We start from the raw sequence: 16468 nt of genomic DNA, 5'->3' as shown, positions 1-16468 counted from the left end.
GGTTGCTGTGATTCTCCTGTTCTTCTCCATCATGCATGTCTTTGAAGTCATGGCATTAGTAGTTTTAGCACGGAGGTTTTTCCCATCTGAAAGCCCTTTTAGTTTTTAATCAAAGTCGATTCAATTAAATTATTAATTTTCTTCCTAAATGCTTTTGAGGTGCAGATATGGGATCAGTGGAGAAGAAAGGTCTGGCGGCGAGTCACATTTAATGATTGGGTTTCAGGAGAGTGTGATGTAATTGCGTTCAGGTGATAGAATTACACCTGCTTTGATTAACGAGCCACTGATCTGAGCGTGTGCTGATGACCGTAGACCTTTCCTGACCTTTGACCCTGTCCGTCTCTCTGTTGTGTGTTGGCAGGTGTGTCGAGATCATCGCGAAGGAGGGTCGGAGTCTGAAGGAGCTCTATCTGGTGTCCTGCAAGATCACAGATCACGGTAAGACTGAGATGAGTTCGGATGCGGACCAAAACGTAAACCCTTCATTCTCAGAGATACAGGGGGCGCTAGAACGGACATGAACTTTAACCTTTAGTCTTCTTACTTGGTTTTTAATTTTATGCGATGGTGAAGTAGTAGTTTTTTTATTTATTCTTCAAACTCCTAAAACTTTGCCCTGTTGTCATTATCGAATCTGGTTTTTACATATTATTTAATTATATTTGTATATTTGTTAAACATATATAAAAAATTTTTTTATTATTATTATATTTTCTTTTATTTATATTTTTCATTTAATTTTTTCACCCTAAAACTTTTTTTCTTTTATTTTTTTTCTTTTATTTTTTTCTTTAACGTTTACATTTTATTTGATTTATTTTGTTATTTATTCAGTCATTCATTCAATTATTCATTCATTCATTCATTATCTTTTCTTTTTCAAAATCCTAAAACCTAATTTTAGTAATTAAAATTATTTTATTTATTTATTTTTATATGCATTGTAATTACTGTATTACTGAAGCAGTAATGATGTAAAGATACATTTTTATCAAAATGCTTTATTTTCAAACTTCAAGATAGCTGCAGTCTTTTACATTCATTTATTTTGAAATAAATGGTACACCTTTCTAATCTACACATGTCCAGTTTTAGATTTTTAAATGTCTCTCTCTCAGATTTGTCTTCCACTCTTGTGTTGGAGGACGGTGCTCGTGTCGTGTGTTAGTTGAGTTTGCGTGTCTGTATTTCATGTCTGGAGTGTGTTTCTGTCCATTCAGTGCATTGAAGCAGTATTCATGTGTGTTGTCAGTCTCGTGCTTGATCTCCAGCAGTATGTGGTCCAGATCATGCAGTACTGATGGCAGATAAAGCCTCTGATCCCTCGACAGCTGCATGTGTTCACACGCTGAATCACGCCGTGCTTCGGCTAATTACTGCCCGCTGAGACGTGTTAGATGTACAGTAACTGCGTGACGGGGCAAAACTCCTCCGATGAGCCGTTCCTGTCCTTGTCCTTCAGCTCAGAGTAATGAAAACACATTTGGCTTTTATTAGCCGCTCTCCTCACACCGAACGACAGGAACACAGAGATTTGCTTCAGTGTTTTTAAGTGGACGAGTAGATTTTGGGGTCAGTGGTGCTCTTAAAAGAGTGTTGCGGTGTGGCACTTAATCACTGTGTTTGAGTTGAGCTCCTGCCCAAACACTGACCACATGACTGGTCCGTCTTTCCATGGACACCAGCTGGAGAAAAAATCAGCACCAGTCCAGAAGCATTAGACGTCATTACATGCAGCTGTGCCACTTACGGTCAGCAGCGAGACGTAATGACATAAATAACCTGACCGGTGTAGTTGAGTAGAGTTAGGAGTCTGTTTTACCTTTCAGGCGTAACTACTGTCATGTGGAAGCAGTAGTGATCTACATTGCTTTTACATTTAGTTTATTTTATTTAAAATCATAATACTTTGGAAAAGCACCAGGCTTTTAGATTAATTAAATTATATTTTATTATATATATATATATTTTTTAATTTAATTTCTTGTTATAGATCGCTACAGAATCCTAAAACTACTGCCAAGATAAGGCAGCTTTTACTATTTTATTTTATTTATTTTTTTATTTTTTTCTTGTTATAGATTCCTACATCCTAGAACCACTGCTATAAAGCGTCTTTTGCTATTTTATATATATATATATATATATATATATATATATATATATATATATATAATAATAATATTATTATTATTATTATTATTTATTTTTTAAATCCTAAATGTTTTTGTCTAATGTCATGGTAAAGCAGCACCATGTTTATTATTAGATGTTGAATTATGAGTGGATATTAAAAATAAAGTAAGTCTTATTTAATTTCAGCAGTTCCATATACATTTTATTTGATTTAAAATGTATTTTATATATACTTTGGTCATCACCAATAGCTTCTCTCAGATATCTGTAAATAAATAAATAAATATATCTATATATTTAATAAAAAAAAAAAAGATTACAATTTAAAGCTGCCGTTTTCTGTGTGAATCTGTGTTAAAGTGTAACTTATTTCTGTGATGCATCATGAAAATATAATGATTTACTGCTCAAGAAACATTTCTGATTATCATCAATGTTGAAAACAGTTAATATTTTTGTGGAAACTGTGATGCATTTTATTTTTCAGGAATCACAGATGAACAGAAAGATCAAAGGATAAGCATTTATTTGAAACTGAACTCTTTTGTCACATTATAAACCTCTTCACGGTCACTTTTGATCAATTAAATGCGTCCTTGATGAATAAAAGTACTAATTTCTCTGTGCATCACAGTTTACACAAAATATTAAATTGCACAAATAAGTTTTTTAGGCACCATATCAGCGTATTAGCATGCTTGTAAATGTTAAATCAACATCGGCTTGTACTGAACTAAAATAAAAGCTACGATAAAATAAAACCCACCTACGATAAAACCCACGTTCTCTGGATTCCTCACGGTAAGCCTAATGTATTTCAGCCCACTTGAGATAATTACACATAAGTGGCGCAGTAATGTTTCGAATCGCTCTGAACTCCTCGCAGCGTTTGTTTAACGTCAGCAGAACTCGAAGCGACGGTAATCACGACCCTCGACCCGTGATGAATGACCACGACATCAAAACCCTACGCTAATGATGGCCTGGAATGCACCCTGGATATCCGAGCGTTTAAAGAAGATGAATGACGGACACCAGCGCTCCTCTGAGGGACGCTAAATACACCGATCTCTCGCGTCCTGCTGCTAATCGAATGATTGGTGGATTTCCTCTGGATCCGTCGGATAAAAGGAGCTTGATTTTTGCTTCCGCGTTCTTGGCTGGATTTAGTCTTTCATTTAAATCTCTAGTTGTGCTTGGGGCAAAAAATGCAGCAGAAATGCCTCCAATTTCAAGAAAAAGGAACAGAAATGTTCTCATGCACAATTACCTTAAATCTAATACACGTGTTGCCATTTAAGTGAACTGTGAAAATTAAATAAAAGAGTCGAATTGCTCGCATTGCATCAAAGATTTATTGTTTTTTACAGCATTAACCATTTTTATGCATTCTTTTGCATACAATGCATATTTTACACTGCAGTAAAATGATTTTATTAGTATTTTTTAGGATGATTTGAGGTATGAGCCTCTCATTTACAGGTGCTTGAAGGCAAAAAAAGAGCAAAAATGCCTCAAAATTCAAGAAAAAGGGGACAAATGTGGTGCTCTGTACAATTAAACTTAAATCAGTGTTGAGATTTAAGTTAAAGTGCGAGAATATTCTCATATTGCATCAGAGATTTATTTTATTTTGCAATGCATTTTCGACGTTTAGAATTATTATTACAATATTAAGAGCAATAATTAATAGCAGTTTTTGTTGCAATATTCCTGTAATTAAATTCAGTTTTGTTTATGTTACTCTGAAAAAACACCGTTTTGTTTTCTAGGACTAATATCTAAACATTCATAACTCAAGAATCATTTCCTTGAGAAGCGAAATGACATGAATACATTAAAATTATAAAAAATATTACTAATATTAGTGATATTATAAGTTGTTTTTTGAAAAATGTATTACAATTAAGTGAATTTGTTGAAAACAAGCAAACAAACAAAAGAAAGAAGAAAAAACTGTCAATGCTTAATTTTTATTAAATTTTATTTATTTTTATTTTTTTAAGAAATCTGCATTTCAATATTTGTACTAGAGAACAACACAAAAATATGATTTTTGTTGTAACATTCTTGTTTTTTTTTTTTACACTGCAAAAAAAGAGAGAAAATTTCTCAGTATATTTCTCGTTTTTTTGTTAAATCACTAAATAAAGATAGATTTACTGATGAAACAAAATGATTTTTTTTCTGAGAAACTATTAAAAATCGATTGAGTTTTTGCTTAAAACAAGAAAAAATATCTGCCAATGAGCTCACAAAATAATAATCTTGTTTTCTTGTCAAATTAAGGTTTTTTTATGACCCAAGTAGCAAATAATATTTTCTTGTTTAAAGCATAAATTTGCTTCATTTTGACAAATCTTTCAGTAAACGTGACCTAACTTCTAAATGCAAGTAAATGCACCCTTTTTTTAGTATGTTGATATATTTGTATTGGAAAACAACACACCAATCTTATATTAGCAGTGCTCTATATATAGAGGTGTACTTTAAATAGGATGACTTTAATCTCATGACAGTATCAGGTTATGGTTTAAGCATCTGTAAATGAGTTTAAAAGCCATGTCAGACGCAGTTTGTTCCAGCTCTGCAGTGTAACGATGACTTGCTCTTGCAAAAATGAAAAATGCCTCTCTAGCATTGATTATTTTTATTAAAGGAGTGAGTTCTCTTCTCGTTCTGCTTTAGTGCTCAGGAAATAGACGAACTGTGTGACGTTCACATCATTTCTGCTTCCACTTCGAGCTGTTTTTCTGCACGACAAACATCCTCCTGAATCAGTTTTAATCATTGCTAATGCAGTGCTCTGTGAGATGACCTTCTGACCTTACAGATGACCGGCTCTCTTCATTAGTTAAGGTTTAAAGTTTATTTGTAGCTAATGCATCCAAAAGTGCTGTAGAAAAACATCATCTTAATACACAAGCTATTACAGTTAATGTTTTTTTTTATTATTATTTTTATAATTACTGCTGTCAAAATGAATGCATTTAAGCATGCAATAATTTTTTTAAAGTGTGGTTCAGACAGTCACCGTGTCAGATTATGTGATTTTGTGAACAAACAATTAGCATGACAATATATAATATGAAAGTTAATGGGGACCAGAAAATTGTCTAACTAACTGTTGTTAGTCTTCAAAATATCATATTTTATATACAAAATTCACATAATATTTCACAACTTTTACTGTATTTTAGATCTTAATTATACAATACTTTATTGTTCTTTATTATTTAAAGTAGTACTTGTTAATAAATATTATGAATTATAATACGTAATAATTATGCATTAGGATAATTATTTTATTATTATAAATAATTAGCATTAAGTTGCTTTGATTTTCTAGAATAAAAAGGAAAATAAATGATCTGATGTAAATAAAATAAAAATTATATTAATAATTATACATTATTATTATGAATTCTGTATGCAGTTATAAAAATATACTAACAAAAGCCACTTATGTCAGTAATCCTGATTATTATATGACTTGTACTAATTCGTACTAATATTTGCTGTTTATGCATTTATACACTTATTAATTTTAAATTAGAGTTATTATTTCATAATGATAAAATATAAACAACAGTTGGTGTGCAATAAACGTTAATAAAAATATTTCAATTTCAAATAAATGCTGTTCTTTCTGTGAATCCTGAAAAATACAATGTATCATGGTTTACACAAAAGTATTAATGTTTTCTGCATCGATAATAATCAGAAATGTTTCTTGAGCAGTAAATCATCATATTTTCATGATTTCTGAAGATCATGTGACACTGAAGACTGGAGGAATGATGCTGAAAATACAGCGGAAGCATCACAGAAATAAATTACACTTTAACACAGATTCACACAGAAAACAGATGATTTACATTAGAATAATATTTCTAAATTGTACTGTATTTTTAATCAAATAAATGCAGCCTTGGGGAGCAGAAGAGACCCTTTCAGAAACATTAAAACATCTTAAAGACATTGAACCTTAGTGCATATGAATTCTGTGTCTTCATCAGGGTTGTGTGCGAGTATTTCTGAATATTACAATAGAAATCAATGTGAATCGAGTCTATAAATGAGATTTCAGAGCGATGTTCCTGTAACCGTTTCATCTTTCTCTGGTATTAGTTCAGCTCTCAGTGTTCATCTCCTGAAATCACGTCCATATAACCTGCTGATTGAAATATTCAATCATACAAATGTTCGGTTATTATAAACCTGTAAGGTCAGACTCTTTCAGACTGTCTGATTCATTTAGACTCTTATGAGACAGTGTGTGTGTGTTGTAAATACAGTCTAGTTTTTCAAAATGTACATAATGTATGTTTTTCATACAGTAAAAAATAAAAAAAAAACTAACTCTGCTGGACTTAGCATCTCATCTTGACGCCTGTATGTTCAGAAACTCTTGTGATCGGTTCTCAGAAAGGTGATTTTCATCATCTGGATGTCTATTATTCTTGTGTTTATCTGCAAATATATTGTGCATAGTTCATGTTCCAAAAGATGCACAGCAAAAAATAAACAAAAAAAGCTTCTTATTTAGTATTTCTTCAGTCCAAATGTCTAAACATTCTTAAATCAAGATGTATTCACATTTTACATTTACATTGCATTTTATATATAGTCATTTAGCAAAAACTTTTATCCAAAGCGACTTACAAATGAGGACAATAGAAGCAATCAAAATCGAAAAAAGAGCAAAATAAAAAATATATATATATATAAAAAATACATTATAAAAATAATGCATACATATACATCTATACAAAATACACAAATAATATATATATATTATTGGAGAATTAAGTCTTGATTTCTAAAATAAGTATTAGAAATAAATGTATTAATGTTATTTATTTTAGTTTTTATTAAAAAGCAGCAACTACAATGTAATTGTAATGTTACAATGTAATGACAATGTTACAATTTTTAATAAATAATAATTACATTTATAGGCAAACAGACAATTTCACTTAGTGGATGAAATTATTATTTGCTGTTGTTAGAATAATAATCCAATGTTGTTTATTATTTTTATTATTTTGATAAATAATAATGTATTTTATAAATGGTATTAAAATAAATAAAATGTTTATAATAAAATATTATATGCATTTTAATAAATGTTAAAATCTATTTATAAACAAGTCAATAAATTCTTAAATTATTATAAAGGCTAATAGGACTATATAAATTGGTAGAAAATTATTTACTTATTATTAAATATTGAACATTGATTTATTTTGTAGTAAGTGGTGGTTACATGGTTTGTATTATTTATTATTATTATTATTATTATTATTATTATTATTATTATTATTATTATTATTAAGTGTGTGTTTCTCAGCGTTATTGGTTTTCACTGTTTAAAACCCAAATGGACTTTGGAGGACTCAATATGTCCTCGTCTCAGCTCTGACTCCAACATCCATAAAAATGATTGTGTAATATTTATTTTACGACCATGAAAATTCATAACTTTTCAGCGGCATCCTGAAGGACGAATAAAAATAAAACTCTTGGCTTCAGAGACTTTTTACCTTATAATGACAGCCAGTGATCCTGCTTCATTAACTCTTTCCCTGCCAAACGTTCTTGCTGTTATTACCCATCTTCTGAATGTGTCTAGTATGTACCGATCAAAAACACAGGCGAGGAAGATGCATATGAAAAACAATGTGATCGACACCAATAAACAGCATATTAATGAAAACTGGCTGATGCTACTTAATGAAATGTGGATCCAGGAAGTGTTAAAGGACGTATCTGCATCTGTGTATCATTGAACTGACTCTGATTAATTAGAATAATTTATTGGTTGATGAGTTAATAATAATAATAAATAATAATTCTTAAAACAAGAAAACAATCTTCCAACGGTCAGAAAAAAATATCTTGTTTTCTCTTTGAATAGTGTTTTAATTATTACGTATTAATTCTTTTTTTAAGAATAATTATGATTTAATGTTGTTTAATATTGTTGTTGTTGCTTTTAATTAGAAAAAATAATGTACAATATTAGGCAAATGGATAATTGTTGGATAAAATGTTTAGATTATTATTATTATTATTTAATTATATTTATTATTAAAATTATTATCACCATTATTGTTGCTGTGTTATATATATTTTTTAATTTTAATAGATAATAATAGAGGTCAATTTTGCCAATTAGTTAAATGTATTAATAATCAAAGCAAAAAAAAAAAAGCAAAAAAAAAAAAAAAAAAAAAAAAAAAATATATATATATATATATATATATATATATATATATATATATATATATATATAAGGCTAATTGACTATATTAGAATATATTCTATTATATTTATCCTCAAATATTGAAAAAAATAATATTACTATTGTTGTTGTTATTATTTTTACATTACCTGGTTGCATGGATTGTGTTATTATAATTTTGCTGCTGTGGTTGATAATAATAATGAACATTTGTATCTTTTATATTGAATTGGTTACTTGGACTATATTATATAATAATACAATTCATATTATTGTTTTTCGCAAGGCATTGTATAATTTCAGTTATTTTCTTGTATTTTGTGAGTTTCTCTCAGTGCAGTGTGGGATATGATTTAAAAACACTGTATGGTGGAACAGTAAATGCAGTAAGTAGATATGTTTGGTGTTAGCATATGATCTGACAGTGTTGATATTTCTGTCAACTGTAGTCTGTCTGGCGTCTCCTGACAGTTTTTGCTGTTGTTTCTCTGGTCTGGTGTAATGCGCTAATCTCCAGTCTTATATTAGCGTGTGCTAACGGCCCCACAGCGAGTCATAAGCTACCGCTCTTATTACGCCCCGCGTGACTAATGCACACGATTGGCTTTTATATGCACCTTGTTTTTATATCTCCCTTGTTTCAGTCTTTCCAAGGAGCCCAGGAGCTGGGCATTCTGGGTAAACTGCAAAGATATTTCAGTGTGGCTAATATTTTTGCAGCTAAAAAAAAAAATGTATCTGATCAGATTATTATAAGTCATATAAATGTTCCATTTCAATTTAAAATAAATAGTTAAATATATTCATAAGCATGTTATATGTATTAATAAGACTAATGTATAGGCTAATGATTTATTTTACTTGTCCATTATTTTTTTTATTATTATATCTAAATAAATGACTTGTATTGTTAAATATTGTTTATGTTTGATATTATATCAGAATTATTATTTTTTTGTAAATAAATAAATACATATTTATGCATGACTCACGATTATTTAAAAAACACTGCAAATGTATGAAACCTACATATTTCTAACAAAAACATCAAAACAACATAAATATTACTCTAAAATAATTTCACTTGCATAAACTAAAAGTGATCGGTTTTTCATGCTGCAGTGGTTCGTCAGTAAGCTTAAATATTCATATCAACAACATTTAGTCCTAAAAGTGTGTGAACTATGGGGATATGGCCATATATAGTTATATATTACGTTATTAAGTTTTTTGACACTAACTTAAATTCACAGATAATTTTACAGGAAGTGTTTTGGCACCTAATGGTATCCGGGTCAAAAATGACCCGAACACGAGTCAAGTTATATCTCTTAAAAAATAATAGTAAAAAATCTGAAAAAAAAAGAAATGATGTGTATTTTGAAGGTTAGAAAGCATCTGCAAAGTTTTTTTCCCTTACTAAAAAGGTGTTTTTTTTTGTATGTTCACGTATCCCGAATGTGCTACAAGGCTTAAAAAGGTGTGCGTGTGAAAGCACTGGTGTGAATTAGGAGGCTATTTTTGAGCGCTGTGTCTCTCTGGTGACTGAGCGTGCCGTGGCGTGTTGACGGCTGCGTGTGACACTGCGAGAGGGTGTTTAATGGTTAGAAACCCTGCTGCCAGCGCTGAGAGATTCCCTGAGCTCCTCACGCCACAGCCCGGGATTTTAACCCCGTCAGATGCGAAGCGCAGGAGCTCTTCTGTGTGAGATGCTCTTGACAGGCCGTCCCGGATCGGTCGCCCCACACTTCTAATTGTTCTGCTTTAGTTTTTGGTGGAAGTGCACTTTTTGCTCAAGAAACATTCAGAAAGTTTCAGCCGTGAAGTTGCTGGAAACTTTCCCACTCACGCTGGCGACAGCAGATCCACCAAACATTTGGAGAAAGTGAAGTTCGGTGTAAGACAGGGGTGTCAAACTCAGTTTCTGCCACGTGAGCGTTATCTGCAGCCTCCAAAGAGATGACGGAAGATCTAAGAGCAGATTTTATTACTCAGGTACTTATTTCTCATTGGAGAACAACACATTCAGCAACATCTGGAGACTTTAGGAGTATTTGTTCTTGTATGTATTAATTCATCTATTTGTTGAAGAATTTATTAAATGTAATAATTGGTAATATTTAATAATTGAAAATATTTATTTTAACATAGCTTATGTTTGTTACATAAAATAGAGAAAATAAATATGTGAAGCTGATTGTTTATTTATTTGTTCTTTGTTTTGATATTTAACCATTTAATAAATAATAACTACTGTTATGTTACAAACAAAGGTGTGCTGCTGATTATTTTACCTATGTGTTTTATATATATATATATATATCAAATATGCAGAATATGTTATTATTAGTTTAGGTTTATACTGTAGTTTAATTGCGTTTATAAGGCCTTGCTAAAATCTAGTTACACCTTAGGTATAAAAACTGGTTACACTAATTGATGACAATAACCAAATTCGGTAACACTTTAGAATAAGGTTCCATTAGTTAATGTTAGTTAACTACTTTCGTTAACATGAACTAAGCAAGAACAATCCTTCTACAGCATTTATAAGTCTTAGTTCATGTTAATTTCAACATTTACTAATGCATTATTTAAATCAAAAGTTGTGCTTGTTAACATTAGTTAATGCACTGTGAATTACCATGAACTAACAATGAATAACTGTATTTTCATTAACTAACATTAACGAAGATGAATAAATACAGTAATAAATGTATTATTCATTGTTTGTTCATGTTAATTAATACATTAACTAACATTAACTAATGGAACCTTATTCTAAAGTGTTACCCAAAACTCCATATATTACATTTAAGAATTTCCATATGTTTATATCTAGTAATTATATCTGGGATTGTCCTGGTAGTTTGTAAACAGAATGTTGTTGTTTTTATTAAGAACTTCTTTGAAAGCAGCGTCAGAGATACAGTGTATCACATTCCTGTTTCCGTGGCAACACGTGAAGCTTGCCACTTCGTGCTGGATTACTATAGTTTTTTTTTTTTTTTTTTTTTTTTAAATATTTAGCGTCAGGCCTTGAGTTTGACACCTGAGAAGCTCCTGCTGAATTGTTGTAGATGAGAGGAGCATCGCAGGGCGTTCATAACAAAAGACAGACTGACTGATAGTGTTCACGTAGATCCAAGCGCAGGAGGAAAAGTGCACCTTCACCCGCAGACGTCTCCGTCTGAAGAGACAATTTACCCAGCGGCCTTCAGCGAGAGAAATGACCCCCATTATCTGCTCACAGCAGCCCTATTATCTCCTGTCATTCTCTTATGAAAATTGGCCATGAAATATTGATTCTGTGAACTACGGCTTTGGAAATACAGATGTTGAGTTTGAAAAGGCTGAGATTTATTCAGAGGAAATTCAGATTGTTATCATGCGTTTCTTATGTGTACATTTACAACAATAGATATCATACTGATGTCAGTTTTTGTCCATCAGAAATGACTTGATTATCTAGATGTATAGAATCATAACTAGTAAAATCCACATCAGTGTGTGTGTTGGAAAGCTTTTATAGGAAAGTTATTTCCTATTTTTTCTTTTTCTTTCTTTCATTATTTAATTGGTAGACCTTTTTAAATATAAAATAAATTTTTATTGTGAATATTTTTTTTTTTCTGGTTATGCTTATATTTTTTTGTTCATCATTTGTATTTTTTCATTAAAAATAATAAGTTAATTATTATAATTAATATACATTTTAATAATTTAAATGTATCCTAACGTTTTTTTAATTTTTATTACATTTGTATTTTTATTTTATAACCAAATTGCTTTTATGTAAATTTTTTAATTTTTTAATTTATAAAGGTAGTTCAACTACATTTATATTTAAGCTAATTTTTATTTATTTTTTAATGCATTTTGTTGTACATCAAATTAAGTTTTTATTTTATTTTATTTTATTGTATTTCCTTTTATTTATTTGTTGAATTTATAGGAATGGTTAAATATTTCTGCAATTTTATTAAAACATTTTAATTTAAATGCGTATTTAAGATATTTTTTTTATTGTAAATTAATTTCAACCTTTTAATTATATTCTATTTATTTTAATTTATTTTATGATTTCTTTAGAATTACTAAATATTAAAAAAAATATTTAAAAAATCAGATTTAAAGTTTTTTTTTATGTTTAAATATTTTTCATTATTTAATTAAATGTTTTCTCTTACTGTAATATTGATATTTATTTATTTAATGATTAATAGGAATGACTATATTTCATTCCGACTATTGGTTTGCACCAGCCAGCTAAACCAGCATTCATCAGATTTCCTTTACCAATGAATTGTTTTACTGTAAGACAAGGATCATGAATTAAAAACGTAAATAAATGAAGTCCCAGCAGGTTCTGAAGGGGACTTTAGATGATGAATTGTGAGTGTGTGAGCTGCTGTCGTCGGGCAGAGTTGAGTCTCACCTGTCTGTCCTGCTCTCCACAGAGCATCATTTACACAGACGGCTTAATTAAGCGCAGCGGCGGACGAGAGACTGTGGCGTAAGCTCTCAATTATACAGCCAGTGGTTTGGGGCAGCGGCACGAGCGCGTGCGAGAGACAGAAGCTCACGCGGCTTGAGCTGATGAGATCTCCACAGAGAGCCGCGCACCGCAGAGCTCCTCTTCATTCATCATCATTAACCGAGCCGCTTCTCTTCTGCTCTCAAAGCTGTTCAGCCGTCAGCGTTTTGAATGACACACCAGTGTCCCTGCGCTCTGATGGACACTCAGTCACACAAGCTTCCATAAACTCATCTTATCTTACGATCCGTGACCATGTTTACATGCATATGATGTGCATGCATGCATGTGCTCATGTTGTGAATATGCACGAGTCATGCAAACACATCAACATAATATATATTCATTATATAGGGTGAGAAGAATAAACCTAATTTGAAGGGAAACAAGATTATTTGTCTCTGACCCCACCAGCAGATATTTGTTCTTTAGCTTAAATTTGCTTAATTTTGATACTTTTTTTTCAAAACTATATCTTAAGTCATTTTGCTTCTCAAGTAAGTGTGTCTTGATTTATTAAAACTTTTATTTTATTTACTGGAAAACAAAACACAAATATTAACAAAGATCAAGAGTTTTTGCAGTGTGAACTCTATTAAGCCCATATTTACGACAAAAAACTGTGAGAAATCATACTTAAGAAATGTCAGGGGTATTATAGTTTACTAAAAACAACTAAAATTGTAACTAAAATTATAGTAATAATAAAAAAATAACATTATTTGAAATAAAATAAATGTAAAACGGAAGAAATAAAATATAAACTTAATGTCAATGCAACATTTCCAAATTTCACGTGCTTTTAATTTGATTTACCAACTAACTAAAACTAAAACTGAATAAATAAAGTACAAAATGAAAGTTGTTTAAAAAAAAAAAAAAACATTTTGCAAAATTACTAAAACTTTACATTTTCAATTAAAATGAAAAAATTAAAACAGTTCAATCAATACAAATTAAATATAACTAAAATACATGTTAAACTGAAGTGAAATAAACTTACATTTTTATTTCAATTAGTTACGAATTAATGAATTAATAAATAAACAAATACAGTTGCCAAAACCAAAATGACTTTTAACAGAAAATGCAAAAATGAAAACTAATTCAAAATATTAAAAAACTACAAAAGTTGCTCAATGATCTAAAACTAACCGAATAAAGTTCAATCACCACTTTAGAAAGGATTTTTAAGGAATGAGTTTTGGTGGCACCTGCTCTTTATTTAACTATCATTTTGTAAAGTAAAGTTAATTTATTTTAAACTACAATACATCGCATTAATCTCAATAAATAATAAAGAGAGTGTTGCAGGTGTTTCTTTTTAAAGAACAGGCATCAGATGAAGACAGCTGCTATATGATCTTAATTTATTTAATATTAAATGCATAATTTTTATCATTATTTACTATTTTTGTGTCTCTGTTGTATTGTTTTGAGAATAAATAAAAAACAATAAAAATACAATATATATATATATATAATGTTTCTTTAATTGTTATGTAACAAACATTATTTAATTTTCAGATCATTTAATTTCAATTTATTTATTTTTAATACAATTATTTATTTAAATTTATTTAATATTAAATGCATTATTTTTTTTATTATTTACTATGTTTTTGTATCAGTTGTATTGTTTTAAAAATGAATAAAAACAATAATAAAAAAATGAAAACATAATATTTATACATTTGCTTTAGTTTAATTAATACACATTTTGTAATATTTAATCAAAATAAGCTAAAAAATATATAATGTTTCTCTAATTATATTACATAAAAAGCATTATTTCATTATCAGATAATTTCACTTTAATTTTTATTTATTATTAAATGTATTTTATTATTTTTTACTATTTTCTGTCTCTGTTGTATTGTTTTGAAAATGAATAAAAACAATAATTGAAAATAAAAATTAAATAATCAAAATAAAATAAAAAATATATAATGTTTCTCTAATTATATTATATAAAAACCATTATATCAGATAATTTCATTTTAATTTATTTATAATTAATGTATTATTATTATTATTTTGTACTATTTTCTGTCTCTGTTGTATTGTTTCGAGAATGAATAAAAACAATAATTTAAAATACAAATAAAATAATCAAAAACATAATTTTTATATATTTGCTTTAGTTTAAATAATACACATTTGTAATATTTACACATAAAAAACCATGTTTTTATTATTAATTGAAAAGGTTAGTCTCCTTGTTTTAAAAAAATGAATAAAAACAGAGCCTTTGTCATCGTCCGTGTGATTTAGTATTGATTTTCTATATCGATCACATTCACTGTCACTCATAATTTTTACTGTGTTCAGAAACTGTAGAAGTGTCTGTGATGCTAAAACACTCATTTCACTCATTGCCTTATAAAACGCCGTTGGGTCAGTTCTTATATATTTGCTCTTCAGTGTGTTATTGATCTGATCTGTGTGGATCTCTTTACGCCAGTCGAGTTTATAGAAAGGTTTTTTGCTCTCTCTCATCTCGGTCTTGCTGTAGTATTTACAGTGAAGCTCTGGCTTCTGTGAGTGTGTGAGGCTGGGATCTGAATCCATCCTCGCTACACGGGGAAGAGATGTTCCTAACCAATTAAAGTTCAGCTCAGGCCCACCTGCTCTGGCTGTCAGCCCACAGCGGCCCGCGTGACAGGCCTTAAATTACACCAACTCTTTTGGGGAAAACGGGACTCTTCTGAGCTTTATAAACCTTATCCTGTCTCACTGTGTTTCTGTCTCGCTCTCAGCCACCTCACACACTCACACACACTAATGCACATCCCAGCGTTTTAATAAATCTTAGCCGTTTCTTTTCTTTGTTTTAGTAAATCGTGGCTATGAATTAGAGGGCTGCATTGGGATTTATCAAGAGAGCAGGCAGATTTACCTTTAAACCTTTGTCAAACACATATAACATCACTTACCCCACTGTCACTTTGCTTTCTATACAAATAAAATCATGTAGTTAGGATGAAAACATGCTCTGCTCCATACAGCAAGGGTTGCCAGGTCTTCGTGAAAAACTAAACAACTCCGTTCAATAACATCCCAAAGCAGCGCAACAACCATATCCCAAATATTAATCTCAAAATATGTAATTTCCATACCTAAAACTCATACTTTCCCTTACGAAAAATAACCATGGTTTAATTATAGTAAAATTGTAGTAACCCATGGTTTTTTGGCGTATTGACTCCCATTTGTTTAACCACAGATTTACTACATATACCGTGGTTAAACTATGGTTAATATAGCAAAACCATGGTTAATTTGTGGTTACCATGGTTTAACTATAGTAACCATGGTTTTTTGGTTTCATTTGTAGTAAAACCATGGTTAATTTTTGTAAGGGTTACAGCCGCTGTTATGCGCATTGTTCATAAACACCGCTTTTAAAGGCTTCCTACCAGTGGCTTTCCTTCACAAAACGTAACACCTAGCGCAGTTTTATCACTGAATTAAACATTAAATATTTAGCAATACAAGCATTTCAGTCAATTGTAATTCATGCAATATTTAAATCCTTTAACTCC

At 30.1% G+C, this 16468-nt stretch overlaps 1 protein-coding gene across 1 annotated transcript in view; it reads left to right on the top strand.

Moving 5' to 3' along the window:
• Positions 1-356: 356 nt before the first annotated feature.
• Positions 357-16468, top strand: part of LOC113088641 (F-box/LRR-repeat protein 17-like) — a gene marked incomplete at its 5' end in the record, with an annotated part of 48107 nt that continues 31995 nt past the window's right edge. Inside the window, one exon of the mRNA XM_026255791.1 lies at positions 357-441. Coding sequence (XP_026111576.1) covers positions 357-441 — 85 coding nt within the window. The remainder of the gene's footprint in view (positions 442-16468) is intronic.

Source organism: Carassius auratus, unplaced genomic scaffold (genome assembly GCF_003368295.1).
Source record: "Carassius auratus strain Wakin unplaced genomic scaffold, ASM336829v1 scaf_tig00046690, whole genome shotgun sequence".
Taxonomy (NCBI): Eukaryota; Metazoa; Chordata; class Actinopteri; order Cypriniformes; family Cyprinidae; genus Carassius; species Carassius auratus.
This window is presented reverse-complemented; position numbering and strand designations above follow the sequence as displayed.